Genomic DNA, 20,296 nt, shown 5'->3' with positions numbered 1-20,296 from the left:
TTACATGCGCTGATGTCACATGTCGAGTGAGGTTGGAGGTCGTTAATACATAAATGCAGTAAACAAATGTTAACCATTAGGGTAATATCACTTAGGCCTTAGACGATGGTGCTTCATTCAAATCAGTTCATGTAGACTTGTCTTTTTGTTAACAGTGACGGGTCCAAACGAAAATCGGTGAGACTAGAGAACAACCATCGCTTAGTGAAGAGTCACTGAAGACCAGATAAATTTAGTGACCAAGAGAAATTTGCATAAGTACCTTGCATCAGCTTCCGCCACGGCTCGGGACAGGTGCTGGGGATGGGCAGCGTCAGCTTGTTGACGGCGACGCCGTACGCCACGGCCAGAGCGTCGATGCCCTTATACGGCGTCTCTCCTGTTAGCAGTTCCCAGAGCAGCACGCCGTAGGACCACACGTCGGACGCGTGGGAGAAGGTGGAGTTCTTTATCACCTAGAATTTGAGAGGGTTAATATTGGTTAATGTTGTGTTGTGTAATAATAGTGATATAATTTGTTGTTCAGAACGGCAAGTATGGTCGCGCGATAAATGATAAAACATTTGGCCATCCCTATCGCACTTTACAAATAGTGCGATAGGGACGGCCTGATGTTTTATCCACCAGACCATGCTTGCCTGCAAGAGGTAAGTATTTATTAGTACCTAACCTAAGTAACACGGCTAAGAGGTCAATTTCAAATATGGCAATAATGAAAAATTATGATATTTACCGCTACTTCACCAGTAGAGAAAGAACGAGCAAAGTCGGAGGTCTTAGATATAAGTCTCGACTCTCGGTGTTATTCTCGATATTTTCTGTAGTTATTCCAATTTTTTGATGATATGATATTTATTTAAGAAATTCTCAACTAGTTCGTGAAATTCTTAACCCATCACCACACGGGGGGACACCTACACACAATCACACATGTAACTGTGCACGTGTGAGTTAACAATTCCTCTTATTTCACGTTTGTATCAAACGTATTTTGCTTCCGATGAATTAACGCATGGCGTACCTACGTGCACGTCTACCGTCATGACGACATACAGATAACGGCATTAGACACGTCATGTTCGTACCGAGAAAGCCATTGCAATGTATGTTCTGTGTAAATGTCTAATAATATATCTGGATCAAACTCAACTGCATTTCTAGATATACAGATGATATCATATGTAGTTCTGTGGATTTACATTTAATGACTGATTAAGTAGATCTTTCGTCATAATTCATACACAATTTCATTTACAATTTTGATAAGCTCAACGAATGTCTACTAACTTCGATGGTTGCATGTTACAATTTTTTATGTTCCCGGTCTTATTTTTTAACATTATTAGCAGGGAGCGTACTTTTCGTGCCGATGACATCAATTTGACGTCACGCTCCATATAGGGTGATCACAAATTGTTTTATTGTTAATTATTAATCATTAGTCATCAATCATTTTAAGTTATGAATTTCTTTGCATGGTAATGAATGCAAGAAGGATGGTGTGCTTTACGTTAGAGAGAAATTCTCTTTTCTACGTCTTTATTGTAATGTGTTGTTATCAATACTATTTAATTAAATTTATTTATAAAAACAAATCAAATAATTTTATTCACGTTTCACATTTCAAGTAGGTATTATTTATGCCACATGTAAATGGACTACTGTATTTGAAGTAATTTGTACTTACACGATTAAAATATAAATAAAAAAAATAAAATAAAAATAAAAAAATAAAATAAAATGCGTTTATTTTCAGACAACATTGGTCCATAGCTTTGTTAGTATGTAAACTTGAACTTAAACACTAAAAAATAACTAAAACTAAATGTGTTAGTATTATAAACTAGACTAAATTTAATTACAAAACTTTAACTAAGTAACTCAGCCTCGCCGACCGGTTTATCGAGCCACACGCACGCACCACCGGAGCATGCAGCTCGTTAAACCTGCCGAGCACGGCGCTGTCTGGCCTGCCGGCCACGACCTGCAGGAGACTGTTGGGGCTTCCCCTGACCCGTCTGATGAGCGACGTGACTTTATTGCGCATAAGTGCATAAAAGTCATCAGTGTGCGCGTCGGCAAACATACCGGACGCGCTGCAGTATCGAGGAAGCCCCACCATTGCCGCTGCATTAAAATGATTGACGACTAATGATTAATAATTTACAATAAAACTATTTGGGATCACCCTATACGGAGCGTGACGTCAGATTAATGTCATCGGCATGAAAAGTACGCTCCCTGATTATTAGGTACTTATATGATATTATACTGATACCTATAATTATTCGTTCTTGTCATAATCTGTCTTCAATAATCTTTGTTATGAATTCCTCACCTCAAGTAAACTGTAGCTCTAGGCTGTTACGTTACGTCTGATGATGTTTCCCATGACAGTATTTTTTTGGGTCTGCATTAAACTGTGTTAAACGTTCAGAACATGTTTCGAAGAAAGAAAAAATTCCGTCGTCATCGGGACCATAATTTTTAGGTAATTTGTGGTGTTCCATTCCTAAAGTTTTTATGCAGTACGTGCAAATAACCTTATTGCAAACAATTTTTGAATGAAAAGACCCTTTAGGTTTAGAAAGCCACATTCTAGTAATGGGATTAGCATGAAATAGTGCGCGTACGCAATGCGAGAGGCGTCAGCGCCTCCCACTGGCTGTCGTGAATAATAATCCCATTTCCGAACAGATCCAAATCTGACAGGGCGGCCGTGAACTAAAACTAGCATGAGTATAGTAAGTTTTAGAGACTAATTATTTATTTAGAATTGCACTTTCTAAAATTAACAAAAAAGCTACAAAACTGGGCTTTTGACGTTCTGATAAAAAAAAAAATGTTTTAAAACATAATGACTGCAATGGAACGAAAATCACAAAAGTTCGGAGTTTCCTGAGACTATTATTCTCTTATCATGATTGAGAGATCTCTCAATTTTGATTCTGATATGAGTAGGAATGACATAAACAATCTTAAATCTAGAATAAGTAGCGTTATTGACTTATTGTAGAAATGGGTCGACAGTAAATATGTAATGTAGACAACTGTAGGTTAAAAGTGTCACTTAATAGTAGTGAAAAAACTTTAAAAACATTTACTTACACTTAATTATCACTAGCAACCACAGAGAACCTCCTATAGAGTGGCAATCTTGTATATTTTGTTCGCGATACGAGTCACCAGTGTTTGGGGTGCGAGGAGCGGGCGGGGAATGTGTTAAGCGCGCTGTGATTGGCCGTTTCAAGGACGGCGGGCAGTCGCGCCAGATGAAAAGGGACAGAAGTATGACTGTCCCTCTACTGACGCGTAAGTGGCCAATGTAAGTTGACCTATGCCGGCTCTGAATAAATTATAAATATGACTTATTTGTGGAATGTAATGCCGTCTGTTTTTAAATTTGAGCTTCTTGTTACCTTTCCACACCATTTCACACTACAGGTGGACATCTTTAAGGCATCAAAATACCCTTTTCCAATTTTTTAGTGCGAAAAACACGCGCTACTTTCGGGTCTGTTACTTGGTCGACACTGATCGGGCACGGCAAGCGCCCGCGCTTATATCAGTGCAAATACTAGGAAGGCTGGCGACCGCGAGTCGTCTTGTAATGGATGTCTATAGGGGTTGGTCTGTGCTAGCAACGGACTTAAAATAAGTAAATAAAGTTGTACACATGTCTCTTACACAACATACTTATTGTCTCATATTTGTTGCTCGAAAATGGGAATTATAAGACCTACTTATAATATAGGAAATGCTTTTCTGAGCAAATGAAAGCAGCACTACGGAAAAATCCATTGCCCCGCTGTGCCTTACTCTGAGTTCACGAATTTAAATCCCAAACAAGCCAAATTGTGTTATCAAATGATATAAATTTAAGTGTCAAGTCAACACGTGGTTTGAGGCCAAAATACTTTGTTCAGTACAAAGTATAATGACCACACCACTACATGACCACAACATATTATCGCGGTTCAAGGTCTCGACAAGGTTAGCAAAAGTATCTACACGTTATCTTGTGAGGCACGCCCACTGATAATTTTACATTGTTCGCCAGACTATGGTATTTTATGTACCTCGCATCGCCACAGAATATATAATAGTACAAGTACAGAAGGCTCACTCCTTTGATATTCACAAAATGCCGCCATTCTAAATTCTTACCTACATTAACAAAGGAACCGCACGCATGCAGCCGACATTGAATTCTATTGCGCCGCGCGAAGGTCGTCACCGCTGAATGGGCCGCGAACTCGCGGCCGCCGGCATGTACTTGTAGCGCGGCGATAGGATCGTGGAGTGAGTCGCCCCTGGCATCGCTTTCAACTTGCTGGTGTGGTAGAGACTTTACTCCGTAACTAAGCCGTTTAAAAAAAAACAGTGCTTGGAGTCCCTCCGCGCGGAAGAGGTGAAACTTCATAACATAACCTCAAAAACACTTTGTCAAGTGGCCAATTGACCATCACGTTTTTGCGTTTAGTTACGTCCATATTTTTACAGTTTGTAAATATGTTACATTGCTATTCGCTCAAATTACAAAATTACATAAACTATAAATAATAATATATAAATAAAACACACACATTCCAACCAACCATTGCACCATTCAAAACCATTCTGGGTATTCTGTTCTGTCACTGACTGAGTGAATAAGTAAATGAATGGGATGAGTGAGTCGCGTTCAGCGCATTCAACGACACTGACGAAATGTTACGCGCTGAGTGAGCGGCATATGCAATAATTGCCTGTGTACATGAGAATATAGTTAGACAAATCCAAGGTAAGACTATCTATATACTCAGCGACAGTCAAGCGGCACTCAAAGCCTTCACATCGCCCAGAGTTACCTCTAGACTGGTATTAAACAGCATCCAAGCTCTTAACAAGCTTGGAAGGCAAAACAAGGTGCAACTGGTATGGATACCGGGGCACGAAGGCTTCATTGGCAATGAAAACGCTGATGAACTTGCCAAGGCCGGATCTGAAGACAACTTCATAGGTCCGGAACCTTATGTGGGCCTTTCACAAGGAACCATTAGAACGGCTATGAAAGACCAAACAAAGGCTAGTCACCAAAAGGAGTGGGAAAGAGTGGGTTGGTCTGAAGCACTCAAAGCTCTTTATGCAGAGGGTAGACTCTGGATGGAGCAAAAAGCTAGGGAAGCTAGGCAAAAGACACCTCCAAATTATAACGGGGGTGTTCACAGGCAACGGCCTGTAATGACGGGGTCAAAGGAATTTTGGCCAAGATGGGACACGCCGACAACACTGATTGTCGCATGTGTGGCGAAGAGGAAGAGACCGTCAGACATTTAATGTGTGAATGTCACGCCCTCGCCAGACAAAGAATGAAGAACTTCGGAGCAGCCTACCTGGCACCGAAGGACTTCAGAGAGCTACCCATGAGCCTCATCACCCGATACGTGGAAATGGTCGAGAAGCTCCTGAATAGCTGAAGGATCTTAGGATCGTAGGGAGTAATTGCACAAAAGATCCCGATGGGTCGAAGTGTATCCGTAAGGGCCCCCGCAGATTTAAGATAAGATAAGATAAGAGCGGCATTTCACGCAACGTAACACTGACTGAGTGTTACGAAGTCGCATTAGAAGTTACACTTCAAAAATCGTACAGATGTAGTGCGAAATGTTTTTCCTTCGTATTTTCACGGAAACTAACGAACGTGCTTTTGAATCGACTGACAGATTTGCGACGGCTATAAACACGTTACATACTCAAAACATCAGCACAGTATAATAAAGAGTACTGTCGTACAGTATGGCCACTCCCGCTACCCGCTGAAAGTGCCGCCCACCCCCTCTCGGTTACCTCACAGTTACCGCCTGTCAAAAACGTGAACAGTCGATCTGTCATATCTCACTCATAAAAGCATGGTACGCGTTAACGTACACGAGCTAAGAATGTGTGCTAAGAACGCGCCTCTTTCATATATTTGATCGCCAGTGTCCGAGATGTGACATCAGGCTGTGGCGATTTGTTTCCTACTCCTTTAAAATAAAATTGGGGATTTAATCTGAATCACTTTACTATAAAGGCACAGTTTATCATTCTTCCGGACGATATCGTCGTGTTATTCGCCAGTTCGACACTGTTACTGTTTGCGAATGACTGACTGACAGGTTGACATGAATGAATCTGTGGGTCCCTTAACGCTAAGATAAAAAAAATAGATCAGTTTGTGCAAAAACTAAGCTAATACAGTAAATAAGACACAGCAGGCAAATAATAAATGTCATCTAAATACGACTATTACATCACTCGACTATAGAAGAGGCATGGACATTGACCTTATAGATTTATTACCTAACCTATACGCACAGATTATAACTATACACTATTAACTTGTTGCTATTCTTGTTATTCTGAGCTCAATTCCAGAAAAGCCTAAGTGGTAGAACATTTCTATAATGATAGGCCGTTTTTTATAAGAAAACTGGTGTAATAGGTAAGTGTATTGTGTTTACATCACGTTTGTCGATATAAATAGGAACAAACATCTCGTCTCGTGTATATTTAACTTTATAATGTATTTGTAGATGCATTTTATTGATAGTGCAATTGTTTTTATCTCTAGTTACTAATATATTATTTCAATTAAATATTTATGAGGTTTACATTAGCTAGAATAATATTGACTTGCTTATAGCATATTCTTGACATACTATGACGATTTTTTACTCTATTTATGGACATAACTTAAGTCTGATAACTGATTGATACAAATGATTGTATTGAATTAAGCAGAACGTGCTCTTTATTACTCCAAATATTAACATTCTAGAATAAATTTGTACTTACACTTCTAGTCCCAGACTTTATCTTCGAATCAGGTCAACGCACCTGCAAAGGTGTGTGAAGAACGGGTTCCAATCAAGGAGAAGTCCTCCCGCGCCGATGTGGATAATGAGAGGTTCACACTGGTGCAAAGGAAGAGCAAGGCGCGTAGGGCGCCTCGTAAGACTCTGTGTGGTACAGCGGAGCCGATTACTTCTGATCTGCGAGTTGCTACACCGAGTAAAGCGCTCTACGTGTCGCGCTTGCATTACTCCGCCGGGGCTGATGAGGTGGTGGAGTACGTTCGCCGGAAGACTGGCTACACGCTGAGGGTGCAACAGCTGCAGTCACGCCACTACGTGCACTTCACTTCATTTGTTGTGTGCCGCGCACGCTGCAGGACACCATCGCGTGCGCAGACTTCTGGCCGAAGGGTGTGGTATTTCGGCGGTTCCGGGGCAACCTGCCGAATCCTACGCCGAGTCAGACGACGCAACGGAGCCACGCTGTTACGTCGTCGCCCAAATCTAATGTTTAATTTGTTTATTTTTTGTATGTCTTTTGTATTTATTTTTTTTGTGAGTCATGTTTTGTATTTTGTAGTTTCACAGTGCCTTGGTGTAAACTGTAATGCTGTGTTACTTTTTGATTAAATAAATAAATAAATCAGAACAAAGCGCTTATCCTCAAAGAATACCAAAACAAGACTCGTAAAATGTTACGATGTCGATCGAGACAGTAGCTAAAGAGATAATAAACTCATGTAAGGATCATACAAGAGTCTATCGGGCAAGCTTAGGTATTTAGTCTTTCAATAATTCGTTGAGAACATCTAGAAGATTGGAAGTAGATTGTGTTGTGTTTCACTGTTAAGAAATTGAACTGAGATTTGATTTGACTAACAAGTTCTCAAGTGTTTGTTAGAGAAGAGAAGTCAGTTATTTCCAGCGTCTTGTCACTTAGTTGTCAGCTTGTCACATTACTAGAGCCACTACCTAAGACAAGAATATGTTCCTTTTTCTGGAGGCATCCAGGAGGACATTCTAGTGGTCTTGTATACCTTCCGGGCCAACCCAAAGTGTTTGACTTGTATTGACAGTCATGACTAGACCCACAAGACAGGCTTCGAAGCGCAGGTCCCCGCGGCAGACATTCTGGTGGTCTTGTATCGGTACCTCCCGTACCAACTCGACGTCAGATAAGCGTGTATTGACACTTGTCTGTCATAAGACTATTAGTGAATACATGACAAGAGGAACTGACCTCTGGAGGCATCCAAGCGTAGGTCCCCGCGGCAGACATTCTGGTGGTCTTGTACACCTCTCGTGCCAACCCGAAGTCCGTAATTTTGAGCGTTTTATCTTCTAGGTTGTCGTCGGGAAGGATTGCTTCGCTCAGGAGAACTGAAAAGAAAAACAATCATTAAATAAGTTTCGAATGTAAATTAGCCTTTTTGATAACAAGTTAACTTTTTATTATAATCCTCAAAATAAAAATATTTTTTCGAAAGTACTTTCACCTCCGTTGCGCATAGATAGCTCTCTAAAACCCGAATAAAAAGGACTAGAGTTATTATATGTTTATGTCTGTGATCTAAAATCAAGACGTAGGATTATCTGTGGGCTGTCGATTGGCTAAATGTGACCTGAGCACGTAGGTTTTGGAGGTTATTATGTAGAATAAATTAATGCCTTTTGCAATGCACTTTAGGTAAACAAGTGTACAGGCGGTGAAAAATAGATGCAAATAGCTGCTGGATTACAAATATGTATTACGTACAATATTTATTTATAATAGTTAGGGATGTACCGACTATTGATTTGGCCGACTAGGCCGACTACCGACTAGTCGGCGCTTGGGTGGCCGATTAGTCGGCCGACTAGTCGGCTAGTCGGCCAAAACTTAATTTTCGACTAAATTCACATTTTGAATGTCATTTTTGGTCCTTCGAACGCGCTTTTCATGATTTTTTGTAAGTTCAAAGGTTCATGACAATGTTTATATACATTTTCCATTTTTGACAACCGGCTTGGCTTAGTGGGTAGTGATCCTGCCTATGAAGTCGATAATCCTAGGTGGGATATTTATTTCTGTGATAAATTATTAACAGATATTTAACAGATATTTGTTATTTAGACAAAAAAAATAGGAATTACGAATAGTTACATAATACAACCATAATTTTCAGATGGTAATTTAATTTTGTACTGTTTTTCTATCACTAATGAAGTGCCGACTAATCGGCCCTTTTTGCCGACTAGTCGCCGACTAATCGCCGACTACAAATGTGGCCGGATAGTCGGCTTTCCCGACTAGTCGGCGACTAGTCGGTACATCCCTAATAATAGTGTTTATAGTTAGGCTTAGATTTTCTGCTGAAGCGCTAGGTATAGGTACACAGAGCCCACACAGGCATTATTGAAACATTTAAGACCACAAAAGAATTAGACGTTAGGACACGAATAAGGCACATTTTTTGCAATTCAGCCAACAAGAAATTAAGTTGTAAGCATGTGTCTCAACGTTGCGCGTTCGTGTGACAAACGCAATAAATACGGACACTGTCATGACTTATACATATGTTAGTACTATAGTAATACAGTATGCATGTAAAAGTACATAGGTACCTAAGTCTGCATGTGGACCACAAAGCGAGGTGTGTTTCCCACCGCGAGCGTGACCGGGGGAACAAGCAGCTTTACGATCGCACCGACTGCTCATTGAAAATTGAGAGCTTGCCTACAGTACACATTATACAATGCTAAGATGAGTATTTGCATTATAACTTCAATTCTCAATTACTCAGGCGTCACCGCGTCAGCCATCGTATTTGAACAGTGAGCTAAAAAAGTTCATGGCGAATTTATCAATGAATTAATTCATAACTTCTCAATGCAATTTTACAGCTCAATATACGTGGTCCAATGTTGGATGCTTATAGTGACCCAAGACGAAGATGGAATTCGTTGGTGGTATTAGTGCTTTTTCACATTATCCGATCCGATATCAGATGTAGGGCCGATATCCCATACATTTAAGCCGCCATTTTTGATTGGTGCCTTTGAAATCCTTCCGATGATTAGATGGTCTTAGATTGGTTAGTCCGAAAGGCGTAATCGTAATACGAGCATAGAACGAGTGCTACAAGCGAGAATGTTTAAACACCTATCAGCACACGAATCATCGTTTTAGATTAATATACGAGATATGAGATTTCGTCGTCAGTACGATACTCGTAGGCGTAAAAATCTGTGGACGCTTACGCGAGACTTGCGAGCTCAGAACGCAACGTAGCGTAATACCTAGAACGATTAACAAACTCGTAAATTTTTACATGGTAAGCTAAGAAGAAAAAAAATTCTTCATAGAAAACTGCATAAAATAATGGTTTTCAACGAGGAAAAATAAATTCTTGTTTCCAAACCGGGTAAGCAAACAAGAAAATAAATTCTTCATAGAAATCCGCATGTAATGATGGTTTTCTACGAGGAAAAATAAATTCTTGTTTCCAAACCGGGTAAGCAAAGAAGAAAATAAATTCTTCGTAGAAAACCGCATATAATAATGGTTTTCTACGAGGAAAAATAAATTCTTGTTTCCAAACCGGGTAAGCAAACAAGAAAATAAATTCTTCGTAGAAAACTGCAAAAAATAAAGGTTTTCTACGAGGAAAAAAAAATTCTCGTTTCCAAACCGGGTAATCAAAGAAGAATATTTTTTCCTCATACAAAGCCAGTTATCAAACTTGGTTATCTACGAGGAACAAGGGACTAATAGTCTAATAAATAACCATTTCAATTGGAACATGCTAAATCTGAACTTCCATCGTTCAAACTGCTGATAATTCTTATACCTTCATGCAATGACTTAAAGGCCCACTATGATCGGCTACTACTAGATTTGCTGCCAGTATTTTAGGTGACGTGGTGCCACTACGCGTGTTTTACTCGCCACACTCATCGTACTACGAAGTGTGTTATAAATCAGTCTACAAGCTGTTTCAGTTACGCGTATTAGAAGGGGTTTTCCCGTGCGTGTCTGTTTACTTTCAACGATGAAAGAATAACGTTTATCATGATTAAACGCTAGTAAAAGCGTCCGGACCTATTCATTATTGTTTACAGTGCTATTGATTCTTAGTCAATGAGTACTGTACATGGATGTTAATTTGCACAGGTAATAGAACGCCACATATATAGGTACAATACAATATGTTCATATACGTTTCGTACATGTATGTGGCTACGTGTGCAAAAAAGACTTTATCACAATATTTTTTTCCCCTCACTGGCTCGGAAACACGTGTTTTATCCTTTAATACCAGCGGGTAAAAACGCATTTTATCCACTAGTGGGTAAAGTAATTTGACCTTCAATAAAGTCAAATTAACTGCTTTAAAATTGATAAAAGTAGGTGAATCTAGTAATAAAGATGATTTACCACCTGTGGAAGTAGTGGAAGCAGTGATAAACGCATTTTTTGCGTTGTAGTTTCCTCGCTATAGTGAGGGGAAAAGTTTTGTATTACACTCGGGTGCAAATGTATTTTACTTCTCGTGTGTTAAAAAACTCGTTTCAGGATTCATGTACTCGCTTCGCTCGTGGTTCAACTATAGAATCCTTTCACTTGCTCGTTTTTCAATTCCACACTCGGCGTTAAAATACAACTTTGCCCCCTTGTATAACAAATAACTATTAGAATTTTGGACGAGCTTTGGGCAATCATTATTTTTATTTCAGTAAGTAATACTGCTTGCTATCATGTTTTCCTTTTCTGCGACATTTGAATGCAATACCTGATTTACTACAGTACCTACATACACCTCGAAATAACTTTGGATATTTCTCATTCATCGACCAGCGCGCTACAGCGACTATTTCGTTGTTTATATCTTCAATCAGTGAAACTTCAGTGGGTCAGACTATAATAAATTGTATCTACCTAGTTAACATCTTGCATTTCTTTTTTACTTCAGTAAGTAGGTAATACTGCTTGGTAAACATGTGTTCTGTTACAGTGTGCAATACCTGATTTAGTACAACACACTTCGAAATAGCTTTGGACATTTCTTATTCATCAGCCAGCGCGCTTCAGCGACTACTTCGCTGTTTACTCGTATATCTTCAAACAGTGAAACTTCAGTGGGTCAGACTACAATAAATTGTTTCTAGACTTTCTAGTTAAAAAAAAAATTACTTCAGTAAGTACTGCTTGGTAAAAATGTGTTCTGTTACAGTTGCAATTTGCATGTCTTCAATCAGTGAAGCTTCAATGGGTCAGTCGATATCAAATGTATCAAGTTAAAATTTGCCATTTCTTTTTTATTTCACCTGATTTACTAGGTACAGCACACACACCTCGGAATGGCTTTGGATATGTCTTATTCGTCGACCAGCGCGCTGAAGACTTCGTGGCTGTTTATCTTCAACCAGTGAAACTTCAGTAGGTCAGTCGATTTCAATTATATATCAGATCGATTTACACTTTGGCACAGTATAAACCAGTAATAACTCTTCTTACAAACTTCACGCCGCGCGGTGTGTCCCCCTCCCTCCCCTCGCATGCAGCGAAAACATGCGAAACTGGTAATTATTGGGCTGGACAGTCGGGGCCGCGTTTGCGCGCTGTTTTGAATGTGTGTGTGAAAATGACGTCAGTGCCGAGGTCATTTCGTTACTGTAGTGTTTATGGATGTATGGAGAACAGTTCTAAAATCCGGATATAACATTCTTCACAATTCCTAGACTTCCAGAAAAGTAAGTGGTTTTTATACTTATATTTTTGCAGCGTTAGGTAAAAGTGAGATATAGTGATGCATTAAAATCAATAAGGATTTACCTGTAACGACATTAATTACTTTGCAACCAAATACTTGTTTTTTATTTAGGTAGATGATGCGATCTATCTTATCTCGAAAGTTTGGTACCTACTTAAATATTGTGGAACCATCTATTCAGACATTTTATGTAAATACTATTTCGTCAGTATTTAAGAAAAAACACGTATCTACTTGAATGGTACGTAGTAGAAAGTGCGTTTTTGTTTTAAATAATATCTAAGTATAACATATAAATTACCACATACGTGATGTGAAAAGCCGTCCCCGTGAATATCTCATTTTGCTCGGGATCGTTACACAATCTAAGTAGTATTGCGCTTATGAGACTAATATATGAATAATATTTTTTTGTGTATTCAATATTGACTGGTGTGGTATTGTTATACTAATACTTACAGTTACCTAATAGTACCTATTAGATAACAACAACTTACTTTTTACGAAGTTGATTGATTAACTTTATAGTAATTTTGTTCAACCCTGCGTGACCTTGCGCAGTAGAGACCGCCCGCATCTACCTGCCGGAGATTAACTACTGAATATTCCTTATACTGTGACTTTGGCCTTTCTTCAACGGTTTTTGAAACTATTGTAAAAACGCATCTCTCTACAAAAAAAATTTTTTTTCCTCCTTGCGTTAACCCGGCATTTACCGCGGCTCATGGGAGCCTGGGGTCCGCTTTGACAACTAATCCCAACTAATCTCCTCAAAAATGTAGAAATAATAAAAAAACTTTAGAGGAAACGTTATTCATTATTTTTTTACAATAATGAACTATAACTACTTAGCTTTAATACTATAACGTTTATAACGAATGAAATTGTTACGACATAAGAAAACATAGATTTAGTACCATGTTAACAGTTTAAATTGTTAAAACGAAATTCTACATATGTTTAATGAATGTAGATTTTATGCATACTAATATTATAAATGGGAAAGTGTGTGTGTCTGTTTGTTTGTCCGTCTTTCACGGCAAAACGCATCGACGAATAGACGTGATTTTTTAAGTGGAGATAGTTGAAGGGATGGACAGGGACATAGGCTACGTTTTGTCTCTTTCTAACGCGTGCGAAACCGCGGGCAAAAGCTAGTTCTTTATAAAATATAATAGGTACGGGCTTTTTTATTTGTATGTAAATGTCGGCATCATAATCATAAGCCAATAATAATAATAAAGTAACTGATTTCCGCATCTATCAAGGCAATTGGCTTAACTTTACGATGCCTCTACCAGCTGGCATTAAGCCCGTAAAGTACCATATTTTGTACAGTAACGTACAAGGTTTACAGTACATTGACTAGATTAGATTAGATTTTTAAAATTAAATGGCCTCAGTCCCATTGGTGGGACTATTTTGCCAGTGTCAAGGTGGTATAAGCTTATTGTATTCGATTTTGGTACGGTAAGTACGACGTTATTCGGTAGTTGGCACTTGTAAATTGATAGCTAGATTTTACAAGGGCACGTGGACTATCGGCCGTCGATGACAAAAAAGGGGGCTAAACGCGTTTCGAGATTAATTCTTCATCAGCTTCTCACTATAACATTAGTTTACTGCATAATAAGCTATCGATATTACACTTTAAACAACGTTAATGAGCAAAAGAATGAGAAATTATTCACGACACGATACCACTAAGTGACCGGCCACACCAGAGCGTCGCGTGTCTCGGGGCGCGCAACGGGCGTCCGCGCCACGCCGCTTCAGTGTAATTCAAAAAACGTCTCCTCAGTACATTTTGTATAGGAAAGACGTAAGACGCGCCCCAGGTGGCGTGGCGGCGGCGGGGCGCGCGCCGCGCCGCTTGGCGGCGCGCCTTACGTCCTTCCTATACAAAATGTACTGAGGAGACGCTTTTTGAATTACACTCAGGTGGCGTGGCGCGGACGCCCGTTGCGCGCCCCGAGACACGCGACAGTCTGATGTGGCCGGTGCCTAAGGCAGCGTTCCCACTTATGCGTCGCGTGTCTCGGGGCGCGCAAGGGGCGTCCGCGCCACGCCGCTTAAGTGTAATTCAAAAAACGCCTCCTCAGTACATTTTGTATAGGAAAGACGTAAGACGCGCCCCAGGTGGCGTGGCGGCGGCGGGGCGCGCGCCGCGCCGCTTGGCGGCGCGCCTTACGTCCTTCCTATACAAAATGTACTGAGGAGACGCTTTTTGAATTACACTCAGGTGGCGTGGCGCGGACGCCCTTTGCGCGCCCCGAGACACGCGACGCATAAGTGGGAACGCTGCCTAAGATGGCACCCGAAACCGGAAGTCTACATTGACTAAATTCATGCAATATTAATAGCACACATGGACACCTGTCACTAAAGCTTCCCCTAACATTTTATAGGTATCACATAAATACACATATAATTCAATTACAGTCACCGGCAAAAACAAGTGATGATTTCTGTACCTTGTCATATTAACGACTTGTTTGAAATGTCATACGAAATTGTCAAGCGATTAAAAGCGACAAGGTACACTAGGTACAGAAATCATCACTCCTTTATGCCGGTGACTGTACAAGTAAATCATATTTTTACGTTTCAATCATATTTTTATGGTACTTAAAACTATTTGCTAGGTGCACGACTGGTACCGCCCTAATTTTGGAGGTTTTTCTATGTTGTTACATGGAGTCTTCTTTCCGTAAGATTACATATGTTTGTGACAATCAGCGCCAATCCTTTACGCACATTGCTGACACAATTTTGATAGAGGGATGAGGGCTATTCGAACAGCAGGCAAATTTAACTTCTGATCAACTGTGGATTGTGGACAGCAGTTAATGTACTGTCGGATAAGTTACTTGTGCAATTGTGGGTGGATGTTATGCGGTTGGTCCCAGTGTTTCCTGCTTGGCTCTCTCTAAATGCGGCGCCTTCTTCGGAGAAACATTCAATTAAGGAAAAACAATGTGATTGGCTTTTAACTTAGTGTGGACCTTTGAACCTCATTGATCTATGGTTTTCCTTCCCTTATAGAAGAGACGCATGTAACCATTGGTAAAAAAATAATGTATACAGAATAGAGAAATGAAATAATAATGTTACTAAAGACGAAACGGTCGTATCTCTTAGGATTATTTTTTTTATCTGAAAATTTCATTACTTAGATCTAGTTTTATGCAATTTTTCATTAATTACTCGTGTCACTACGTAAATAGTGTATACTAATAAACTTTATATAAAAGTAAATCGTTTTTAGTAAAAAAATGTTTTGTAAATTACATGATCCTGATCTATATACGTGTAGCTTAACTTCAAACTTGGGTAAATCCATTCTACTTTAAGGTTGAATATATAAAAAATGTAATATGATCTGAAAGATAATTAACCTTATTATAGCAGATTTATCCAAGTTTGAAGTTAAGCGACACATACACTCAATAAACACAAGACGGAGTCCTCGATTTGATTTTTAAAATGCACCTACATAATACAAAGATTTACAAACTGTTAAAATTGTTGGGAATATCCAAAAGCATTTTAAAGTAGCTAGAAAATAATCAATAGGAAATATTAGCAAAGAAAACCTTGGGGACAAAACCCCATTGCCACATTATCGGTTAAACCGCATAAATTATGATTCTGCGCACGTTTTAGCGCACAATACGCCATTATGCTCCTAGCCCAATATTTCGACCAGTAACGATCAAAGCGCCGCGTTTCAATTGGACAATAAAGCCTCCGCCACACATAAAGCGTTTTGAAAGCGTAGCGTTAGCGGAGCGGAACGTGAGCTGAATGTGCGCGCATTCCGCTCGCAATCCGGGCGCATTCCGCTCGCAATCCGCGCTCGTTGGTTCCCGCCGGCGTCCGCTGGGCGCAACGCCAGCGTTCGTCCGGCGCACCCCACCGCTATCATTGCGCTCCGCTAACGCTCCGCCTACGCTCTCAAAACGCGCATGTGTGGCCTAGCTTTAAGGCATGTATGCACTAATATCTTCTTCAATATACTTATAAACGATTCAATTATTAACTATGTAGACTGTAGGAGCTTGAGATTTGTAACACAAGTAGGTATAAATACGTTAAATGCAGAGGTCGTGTGGTAAAACCCTGGACACCAGACAAAATGTATATGTCACTCTCCATCATCCCTTCAACTATCTCCACTTAAAAAATCACGTCAATTCATCGCTCCGTTTGCCGTGTATTAAGACATTCATAATATTAAGTAGGTATAGATTCAGTGTGACCATTCCTTTATCCACATAGCGGTGTGTTTGAAGCCAGCGCGAGATATAGTTAACACGCAGTCGCCGTGTGAATGGCTTATCCATATTTATCCACTTAATTAGAGGCTCGAGGTGAGACTAAGGAGCGGCAAACTCCATTCAATCGGTCTTATTTGGTCCAGGTCCACGAAATGGGGTGAAAGTTTTTACTTAAACTTTATTGAGTCGTTGAACAGACTAAATTAAGTATTATACCAGTAAGGTGACGAGTTTACCCTTAAATGCATATTGTTGCCATTTGGCTACAATGTATGTATATTTTGTTTATTTTGTATGTATGTATGTATATTTTGGCTAGTTTATAGCCAAAATATAAGCTGGACTTTTTTATTTATTTTTCTTAGATCCTACATCTCAATTACTAAATAAAAACATTATTTCCAACCATTTAAGAAAAAATGGCGGAAAAGTGTGAAAAAACTGGATGATGGTGATTTTTAGTACATGATTCAGGCAGATTTTTTCAGAGTTAGTAACTATTTTATGTTTAATCATTTTATCATAGGGGTTTCTCAAATAGTGTACCTTTTTAATAGTAGTAAAAGTTTTCTTATAAATTTTACTAGTAATTATATATTTATATAAGTAAGATTTAGCCTATTTTACTTCTAACACTGATTTAGTATTAAAATCGATGTTAAATATTTTTTTATTATTTTTCCTAGAGTCAGAAAACCATTGTCTATCACATTATTAATTTCTAGTTAAAAGAAAAAAATCATGCATTTAAGGGTTAAGAATTTCACCACTCCCTCCCGTTTCCTGTGGGTGTCGCAGAAGTCGACTGTAACATATGGGTTAATTTGTGTTGAGGGCGGTCGGTTAGCAACCTGTCACTGCAAGTGGAACTGAAACTGTAGCTTTGCTTTGCCTACCGCTTTTGGGAATATGTAGGTATGTAAGGATACGGACAATAGGACGGCAACCGGCAACAGATTGACTTATTTTAATTTGGATTTTGATGTTGAACTTTTAGAACGACACTGTTTATAATTTAAACAGATTTTACCTGGGGATCTACAGTAAAAAAAAAGCAATGATATATAGTATATATATATACTTATACAATACATAATTTCTATATCAAAGCGTTTATAGATAAATTACCCTTCCTGGTGGTCTAGTATACAACTCGCGTTTTGGCGCGTGAGTCCATGACTTGAACACAATCATTTGTATATAAGAAAGGTGCAAGATACCCCGCGGGCACCTATATCAAAGTGCATCCAAAAAAGGCTCTGCAAAATAAGATAAGATCGCAACTAATATACCCTCACAATGGGTGTGTAAACAAAAAACAATTGACTCATTATACAACTCGCACCTTAATATACTCGGTTCGTTTGATTACTTTTTGAAATTCGCGGTTTGCAAGCGTGAACTTTACTTTATAGGGTTTATCAAAATATGGCCAGAGATTGAGAGAAATAATTAAGAAATTCTGAAGTAACTGACCGTACACAACGTAGCTTTTGTTTCAATCACAAAAATATTTTAAGTTTGAAAATACCCCGACATAGTCGACCGATTTTCATGAAACATGGATGGCTAAGAACACTCCCGACTAAGCTAAGCTTTCAAACAAAAAAACCTAAATCTAAATCGGTTCATTCACACAGACAGACACACATACAGACAGACAGACAAACAGGCAAACAGACAGACAGATACGTCAAACTTATAACACCCCGTCGTGTCGGGGTTTAAAAGGAAAATCTTGTACTGTGGGCCTTACCAAGTGAAATTTAATAATTGATTATGTCACGTGACACGTCATCAAGTGTTCGCGAATTAGATCGCATTATCATGTCAGCGATTGTGGCGCGTCAGGCCGACGTGCTGTCGCTTTGTGCGTCTTCTTGACTGACAGATGAATCGATACGGCCTCGTTTTGAACCTCAAACCGCTCCAGTGGGCCTACCAAGAAGTTTCAAATGTGGACTGTGTGGTTTGAATACTTTGTATCTCCATATTTTACAGTTTAAAGATAAAGAATAGAGGGAGAGTATAAAATTAGTATATTTGAGTTCATTTCTTTGGTTCGCAATTTCGAGTAACGAAAACTATTTTCGGACATACATACTTTATATTATTTGAGAAAGTCGTTTTAAACTGAGAGAGTATCACAATTTTATGTAGGCAGCCATGTTGGAGTGGTTATTATCTAAATCAGGCACCAGAGGACTTGGTCACTTTTTCTTTCATATGTGTAATTTATTTCGGTTTTAATTTATCTAAATATAACTTTCTGAAAATACAGTCGACGCAGAAAATGGTCTATTTGGACACTTCGACGTCCGTTGCGTTGGAAACGAAGGAAATACCTAGCGCCTGCCTAGCCCCGTCTCGTGACATTAGACAAAACTGGGTCAAACTTAAAAATAGTTACTTTCCTAGTATTTAGGCATACTATTTTCGGTTAGGTTTTTGTTTCGAACAGTGAAATAGTAACTTTTACTAATAAACTAAAGGGCCAACGCCGAAACCTCCAAAATATTTGGCGTTTCAGGCGCATTTTATATGGGTAGTCAATTTTTTTCGCGATTTCGGTGCCGGTCCTCTCTAAAATTCGTTAAATACAAAATAAGTGGATTGTATGAAATACAAAATAAGTGGTTCAACATAAATGGTGGAGGGTAGAATAATTTTCTGCCAACAAACTGCTGTGAAGTTTGGCAGATAAGTACAAAACTTTGTTGTAATTTTTCTTTGTTTATAACGAAAAAAAAACGCCTGGTTAAAATGTTTACTCAATCAGCAGTTCTCGAAAAATTTGTACAAAAATTAAGGAAAAAGTTAAATTTGTTTTTATTAATTCCTATTTTGTTACCAAGATTTTGTTGATGAATTGAGATTTTATTAAGTTTTATTTCGTCATTAAGGTTCTCTAGTATCTATATTTTCTTAATTATAACAATTAACCCGTATATATCTTACGAAAGTCGACTTATATTATTAAATGTTGGTAACAAAATAGGATCAATTAAAATTTGCTGACGTGGCTATGTACAAAGTTGCCGGGAATTGCTCCAATATGTTTTATAAAAACACTGTATCAATACCTATTCACACAAACAAAACAATGTAAGGGTGGTAGCGGAAAAGGAAATCGCTGCACGAACTAAATCGTATATCTCGAGTTGAAAGTTCTCAATTGAAAATTCCGTCCGTTCCCGGATCAGAATTATTACCTCAAATATGACGACCGTCTGCGTATTTCTTCAGAATATGTTGTTTGTTTTCACCTCGTCCTGCCCAAAGTGAGGAGACATAAAGGACATATTCATTTTTTGGAAATTATGAATTAGAATAGAATAGAAGAAATTTATTCAGAAAACGCTTAAATTTAGGAATTACATAGACAGTACTAATTAAAAGCCTGGATGGGCAAAAAATATCTATTTCTTTTCTAATGTTTTTTTCT

General features: G+C 38.9%; 1 protein-coding gene across 2 annotated transcripts in view; it reads right to left on the bottom strand.

Annotated features, from left to right (window-relative positions):
- LOC125235527 (mitogen-activated protein kinase kinase kinase 11) overlaps positions 1-20,296 on the bottom strand; it is a 149,825-nt gene that overhangs the window by 21,260 nt on the left and 108,269 nt on the right. For both annotated transcript variants that reach the window (XM_048142111.1, XM_048142112.1), the window contains exons 2-3: positions 8,059-8,198; positions 263-455 (exon numbers count right to left, since the gene is read on the bottom strand). In XM_048142111.1, coding sequence (XP_047998068.1) covers positions 263-455; positions 8,059-8,198 — 333 coding nt within the window. The remainder of the gene's footprint in view (positions 1-262; positions 456-8,058; positions 8,199-20,296) is intronic.

The sequence above is a fragment of the Leguminivora glycinivorella genome, chromosome 17 (assembly GCF_023078275.1).
Source record: "Leguminivora glycinivorella isolate SPB_JAAS2020 chromosome 17, LegGlyc_1.1, whole genome shotgun sequence".
NCBI lineage: Eukaryota > Metazoa > Arthropoda > Insecta > Lepidoptera > Tortricidae > Leguminivora > Leguminivora glycinivorella.
The sequence above is the reverse complement of the archived record's forward strand: the minus strand, read 5'-3'. Positions and strand labels throughout refer to the sequence as shown.